Source organism: Penaeus japonicus, unplaced genomic scaffold, assembly GCF_977035675.1.
Source record: "Penaeus japonicus unplaced genomic scaffold, GWHDUDI00000001_assembly GWHDUDI00000028, whole genome shotgun sequence".
Lineage (NCBI taxonomy): Eukaryota > Metazoa > Arthropoda > Malacostraca > Decapoda > Penaeidae > Penaeus > Penaeus japonicus.
The window spans coordinates 31,958,842-31,966,341 of record NW_028234430.1 but is presented as its reverse complement, the minus strand read 5'-3'; the positions used below and the strand labels follow the sequence as shown (position 1 = coordinate 31,966,341).

General features: G+C 36.3%; 2 protein-coding genes across 2 annotated transcripts; both read right to left on the bottom strand.

Moving 5' to 3' along the window:
• Positions 1-165: 165 nt before the first annotated feature.
• LOC147468570 (uncharacterized) lies at positions 166-1,322 on the bottom strand. The gene is made up of 2 exons (XM_086553767.1): positions 524-1,322; positions 166-359 (listed from the first exon to the last, which is right to left on the bottom strand). Exons 1-2 carry the CDS (start codon positions 1,320-1,322, stop codon positions 166-168), a joined length of 993 nt encoding a protein of 330 aa, XP_086409893.1.
• Positions 1,323-2,089: 767 nt separating this feature from the next.
• LOC147468569 (uncharacterized) lies at positions 2,090-4,966 on the bottom strand. The gene is given in 2 exon segments (XM_086553766.1): positions 2,090-3,157; positions 3,159-4,966. Coding segments are annotated over 2 exon segments (2,547 nt in total). The 5' UTR covers positions 4,638-4,966.
• Between the last annotated feature and the right edge of the window lie 2,534 nt (positions 4,967-7,500).

Sequence of the window (7,500 nt, the reverse complement as noted above, 5' to 3'; positions counted from 1 at the left end):
TAACATGGCTCCCCTAAATTGAGTAAACAATTTACCTTAAACAATAACCTTAATATCTATTGAGCACAATGTGAGAATAATACTACAAATACTACCGAGGAACTATGAGAATCCTTTGGTACAATTTTGGCACTTAAGTAGGCTTCTCGGCGGGGAAACCCGGGCTCACTCTGCCTCAACTAACAATACTAGATTGTGAATTGGTCTTTCAAGATTTACAACCGATTTAATTCTTTTCCCAGAAATATCAAGAGTGGAATCTGCCATAGTTAACTTAACTTTTCTTACAAGACCATCTTTGCTTGGGATGACTTCAGATACACGACCAAGCTTCCAAGAATTTCTGGGCAGATTTGGCTCTTTTACAATAACAATGTCATTTTCCATTAAATTTTGGTTGACTCTTGTCCGCTTATTCCTGGACTGTAAAGATTGCACATACTCTCTTTTCCACCTGTTCCAAAACTCATTGGCAAGATACTGAACTCTTCGCCACCTTACTGATCATCGGACTGAAACGCACCTGGCGGTGGCAGCACGACCTTGGTTTTCATGGTTAACAAGTGATTTGGTGTTAGTGGTTCTAATGACTGAGGAGAACTGATATTGTCTACTGTTAGAGGTCGACCATTAACGATGGTCTCTGCTTCGACCATAAGGGTCCTGAGTGATTCATCATCTAATTGCTTACTGTGGTGGTGTAGCATTGCTGTCAATATGTTCCTCAACGTACGTATCTGTTTTTCCCACACCCCACCCATATGACTTGCATGTGGGATGTTCATCTCAAATGTTATCAAATCACAGTTTTCTTTGAGGAGCTCCCTTGTTAGCTTCTTCTGGTCCATTTCTTGCAGGCATTCTTGAAGTTCATTATTGGCTCCAACAAAGTTCGTACCCTGGTCTGATCTAAGCTGACGAACTGGGCCGCGTCTTCCAATGAAGCGTCGATATGCATTCAGAAATGAATCTGTTTCCAGTGTATTAGCTGTTTCTATATGAATTGCCCTTGAGACCATACAAGTGAATAGAACACCATATCTTTTAACTTCTTTGCGCCCTTCCTTGACATAGAATGGTCCAAAGTAATCTACTGCACTATATGTGAAAGGAGGGGTAGGTTCAAGCCTGTCCGGTGGCATGTCACACATTTTCTGCTCTTGAAATGTACCTCTTAATCTCTTGCATGTGACACATCTAAAAATATGTCTTGCTACTATCGTGGAACCTCCTATAATCCAATAACCTGATGCTCTCAACTCATTCAAGGTTATACCTCCACCTTGATGATGAACTTTCTGATGGAAATGACATACTATCATTTCGGTTATGTGTGATACCTTCGGTAATATAGCTGGATGTTTGCTATTCGTGGTGAAGTTTGCATGCCTCCTTCTTCCACCTATCCTCAAGATACCATCTTAATCTAAGAAAGGATCTAAGTGATAAAGCCTGTTTCCTTTCTTCAATGGTTTTATCTTGGTTGCTTCTTCTTCACTAGTCAGATACTTTAACTCTTGTTTCTCTTCTTCGAAGGCTTCATTTTGAACCCGTCTTAAAATTTCCTTTTCTGCTTCCTCCAGTTCTGTAACACTGGGTGGAATATATCTAGATTCCTTTGTTTCTTTTGAATCTTCAGTTGTTCCGTTGACAGGTTTCTTGAATTTGTGATGAAGGCATAGGCATAATGCGATGTCCTTATTTGTTCTATGCCAGTCAGAAAAATATTCCAACCTTGGAAGAATTGCATTGCTTTCTTTAGTTTGAGTCTTATGTGAAGAAACATTCTTGACCTCTGGGTCATTTTCTTTTAAAATTATCTCAGATGATAAATCGGCTCTAAAGATAGGCTCCCAGAGGAAGTCTGGTCCATTCCACCATGAAGAATGGTTAATCAGATCTTTAACACACAGACCACGTGAAGCAGCATCAGCAGGGTTTATTATTTCCTTCACTTTAGTTTGTGAGGAGAGAAAGCCACATTTCTTTTCACCATTAATTGTGACCTTGTGGACCATTAATTTACTTGCTAAGACTTGATCATCAGCATCTTGACACATATCAATGACTCTACCTATGATACTCCAGCCTAACAAGTTTTTCTGGCATAGGGTTCATCATCCTTTCCAAGGATCAATTCCCTTGGTTTAATAGCACGCAAACAAGTCAAGCCAATCAAAAGTCCTATTTCGATGTTACTATCATATGCCATCAATTTGGGTGCTATTCTTTGTAGATGAGGCCATCCTTCTACACTTTCTGGCCTTGATATTTGATCCCTTTTAGCTGGAATATCTCCTCGTGAATATATCGCTGGAAGTGACACGTCTGTACATTCATTTATGCCACGCACCACGAGTCCCTTATTTTTTGTACTTTCAACTGTTTCTTCTCCTAATACTGTTGCTAATTTTAGGTGGACTTTGTGGCCCTTAGTTCCTAATTTATTCAAAATGGATTCTTTTATGAAACAGGCATCTGATTGTTCATCTAATAATGCATAAACTAAGATTCTGTTACAAACATTACTTTCATGATGTAACCACACTGGCACTATCATTGTATTTGCCATACACTCTGTGTGCTTTATCTTGACCTTATTGGAGACCATATCATTTTTGGGCTCTTCACTAACCTTATCTGAGGTGATGTCCTCAGCTGTTGAACTTTTGTACAGAGTTATAGTTTTCTCAGCTTCCCTTTCCTTGATTCTTTCAAGTATAGCCTCGTGAAGAGAAGTTGGATGACATCTTTTACACACTGCACACATCTTAATTTTTCTACAATTTTTAATGATATGGCCAAACTTTAAACAACCTCTACAAATAAATGACCCTTGGACATATTCCATTTTTTCTTTATTACTGAGTTCACCAAACTCTTTACACGAATCTAGATCATGTTCTCCATTACAGTAGTGACAATGGAATTTCTTTCTTGCATTTGGTCCTTTGTCATCTCTTTTTAACTCTGATTCCTTAACCCCAGTTGAGTTGGCCACTAACCTCTTTGTTCTAACTCTATTAGTTTGCGATCTAACTTCCTTCTTACTCTTTAAGTCACCTACATCATACTTTTGACTTATTGACATCACTGCACAATAAGAAGAAATTGGATGGCAAGCTTTCTTTGCCTCTACTTCTATAAATTCACAAAAAAACATTAAATGTCGGATAACCTGAACCATTTACAGACCATCTATAGACTATAGAGTTCCACCTTTCTATTAGAGATGGAGTTAACTTTTGTAACATCTTGTTGTTTTCTTGAGAGTCATCCAAGATATTAAGAAAATCAGATGTTTTCATTACCATTAAACAGTTCAAGAAATCTGAAAATTTATGTAGTGCGTGACCATCATTTCTCAAGATTTTTGGCCACTCACTCAGTTTCTTCCTAAAGGCATTTCCTACAATGAATCTATTGCCATACCTATCTTCTAATATGCCTTTAGCCTCACGAAAAGCTTCTTCATTGTGAATTCGTAGAAGTCCTCTTATTGCTTCTTTAGCTGCCCCACTAGTATATTTACCAAGATAAAAAAGTTTCTCAGCTGGCTTTGTTACACGTGATTCTATAAATATCTCAAAATTTTGAAGCCAGGTTGGAAATTCCAATAAATCACCACTGAAAACTTCTGTCTCTGGCCGTGGCAATTCATTTTTGTTTTTTGAGGACAAAATATCAACCACTTCCCTCAATACATTGATGTCCACTAATGAACTTGTTCTATCTTGTCTAGTTGATACATGTGGTCTTTTCAATTCTGATTTAAAACCTTTAGCTTGTGTGTTAAGTACTGGACTTGGAAAGTAAGTGTACTCTAATTTAGACACTTCCTTCTCTAATTCAGCCATACCAAATATATCTCGGACATTTATTTCCTGTTTACATAAACTAGGTTTTACTTCCCTGTCTTCTAACTGATTGCTATCAAGTGAATCTAAATATTTATGAAGATGTAGTGTCTTACTTAAATTATCTACTTCTTCATACTCAGGCAGTACTAATTTCTCATCTTCCGTTGCATTTACAATATTCAATTCTGCTTGAGTAGCTACTAAATCTTTTATGACAAGATTTTTCTTGTGCTCCATTTCCCTTTCATGGAACTGAAGCTCAGTTTGTAGCTTAGCTAACTTTGTAAGTAACTGCTCCTTCTTATTAATGCTCTGAGAAGATCTGTCAGTAGACTGAGAATGCCTTGATAATTTACTAGATTGTGACTTTACTGATTTTGTCTCTTGCTTTAACTCATTCATTTTACTCTCAATTTGGTGCATGCAAGTTTCATGAACCTTTTCATCATTGTTTAACTCCTGTGACAATTTCTCTTGTGAATTTGGATCTACTTCTATTAACAAAATAAAGGCAGTTACTACTTCATTAAACTGTGACACTGCTGCCTTTTTATGTATTCTAAGCTGATCCACACTTATTACACTTTCTAGACAAAACATTATATCTGTAAGTGCCTTTCTCCATGCTTGCTTAGCTGCCAATAACCTTTTTGAAAGCTGTGTTATTTGATACTCACGTCCTTTCTCTGTTAAAACTCTTAATCTAGCACCCTTCATTTCATCACTAGCCTCAGTCTGTTGAGGTTGTTCACTTCCAGCTTCTTCAGTGGCACTCATTTTGTCACTATTTACGTACCACTGACCTAATTAGAACTAATGACTACCATAAACATACTTTTTCATCAGAAGTTCACGAGCTGTCGGTGAGTCTTGTAGAAGAATTAGATTCTTTGAAGAACGGAGATCTTTGTAGTAATTCAACAGGTTACTTCTTAGCCTTTGCTGCAGCTCCAACAGGCCTGGATTCTGCTCCTGCACCCGTGAGGAGTTATACTGATGATCTTCTCATGTATGAGCTATCTTGACTCATCTCGAAGCATGGGTTGTACTGGTGTATCTTCGAGGAATGAGGTTTACTGCACCCAAGAGGCTTGAGTTTTACTGAACCCACGTGGCATGGGTTTTACTATACCACCCATATGAGCTATCTTGACTCATCTCGAAGCATGGGTTGTACTGGTGTATCTTCGAGGAATGAGGTTTACTGCACCCGAGAGGCGTGAGTTTTAATGAACTCAAGAGGCATGAGTTTTACTATACCCGGGAGGAATTGAGTTTTACTAAACCCGGGAGGCATGGGTTTTACTAATCCACCCCTAAGGCGTGAGTTTTATTGTCGCAGAGGGCCAAGTCTTGGTGGGTTGTACAGGTAAAATCTTGTGGAAATTTTGTGGGTTTTATTGATTCTTCTATACAACTTGAATCTTCATTCCCCTTCATTCCCATCCATATTGTTTATTCCCATAAAACTGAAAATGTAAAGCATTCCTTTCTAATTCAAGTTTAACATATTGATCTTATATCATATAACATAATCAATCAACTACAATATATCTTGACACCATCATGTATCAAATTTCTATTCTAGTATAAACATATATTGCAAGATTACATAAATATAATAAGATAAATACCTCAGACACCTCACTTGGCTTCTCTGAGTCACAAAATGGCTTCCAATTGTTTTCATGCGATTAGTTATGCAGATTGCCTATAGGAGGCGTACATCAGAAAACGATATAAGGGGATACTAATCTATTTAATACATATCCCTATTGTTAGTACATATCACAATTATTAGGAACTTAGAACATCACATTTGAATAAAAATGTAGCCACATTAACATTCATATATTTACACACACACACACACATATATATACATATACATATATATATATATATATATATATATATATATATATATATATATATATATATATATATATATATGTATGTATTCCGGCATTCCGGAATTTCGTCTAGATCTCTTAGGATTATTTCACTGTGGAGATTGAAAAAATCCGGTGACATTCCGCATCCGGGTCGTTGTTCTCACAGAACCGAGATCCAATCGGCGAGGCTTTTGTCTGGAAGGCGGAAGGCTGCCTCCTGCATTGTGTAAAGGTTTACAATGATCCCGATATCTTTGTCACATTTTTTGATGTTCTGGAGCATCTCGAACATGCCTATCGAATGCCTTCTTGTAGTCAATAAAGACTAGTTAGAGATCTTGTTGATATTTGATCGCTCTTTTGCACAGCATTTTGAGGATGAAAATTGCGTTCCGGATACCTCTGTCTTTCATAAAACCATATATGCATACATACATACATATATATATATTATATATATATATATATATATATATATATATGTATATATATATATATATGTATATATATATATATATATATATATATTTTTTTTTTCCGGGATTTCTGGGATCAGTTTTCTCCGTACTCACTGGAGGACTATTTTCAGTAGAACTTTGATTGCGTGGCTCATTAGACTTACAATTCGGTGGTTACTGCAATCAAGTATACCAGGAATTTTTGGTAGTGCAACAAAGACCGACTTGAACATTTCTTCAGGTAGAGTTCCAAATTAGTATATCTTGTTGGTGATTGACCACACAATATCGACTCCTTCCTCTCCTAGTGCGACAGGCATCTCCACTGGTATCTCGTCTGGTCCTGCTGCTTTGCCTGGCTTCATATCTTTCAGCGCCCAGCGTACCTCGTCTTTTTATATCCTGGGGCCAGTTACCTCTGTTTCTAGAATTACGTTTTCTTCCTCTCTATTGTCGTAGAAAAGTTCTTGTGTGTGTGTGTATATATATATATATATATATATATATATATATATATATATATATACATATACATATATACATACAACATATATATGCATACACACAACATATATATACGCATACACAGACACACACACACACAGACACATACCCATACATGTTTATGTATGTTAAAGTGTGCGTATATATATATATATATATATATATATATATATATATATATATATATATATATATATATGTGTGTGTGTGTGTGTGTGTGTGTGTGTGTGTGTGTGTGGGTGGGTGGGTGTGTGGGTGTGTGTGCCTCTATATAAACTAAATGCACATCAACATAGAATATATATTTCTACATTCGAAATGAAAAAAGTTGGACGATCACATAGTTTCCACGAAAGTGAACAGACGCATATGAAACATTTGTATATATAATGCATGCAAAAGGAAATGGATGGATGGATTTGCTGTATATCCAAAACAATTTTCCATTTGCATCCAGAGAGAATATAATTTGGTCTTTCAATATAACTAAAGAGTCATAGATGTGATGTTATTTTTATTGAAAACAAAACACAGAAAGAAAAGGCCATTTAAAGCACTGGTTCACCAAAACTTGAATGATAATGCAAACCACCAACGCTTTTTATTTAAAAAAAGACAAAAAAAGAAAAAAAAAAAAAAAGAAAAAGAAAGAAAGAAGGAAAGAAAGAGAGAGAGAGAAACGAAGGAAATGGGCGATTAAAATCAATGTGTGTCCACATGTGATTAGAATGACTAAACTCAATATACACATCAGGTGACATTAATAATCATCAGGTAACTTTG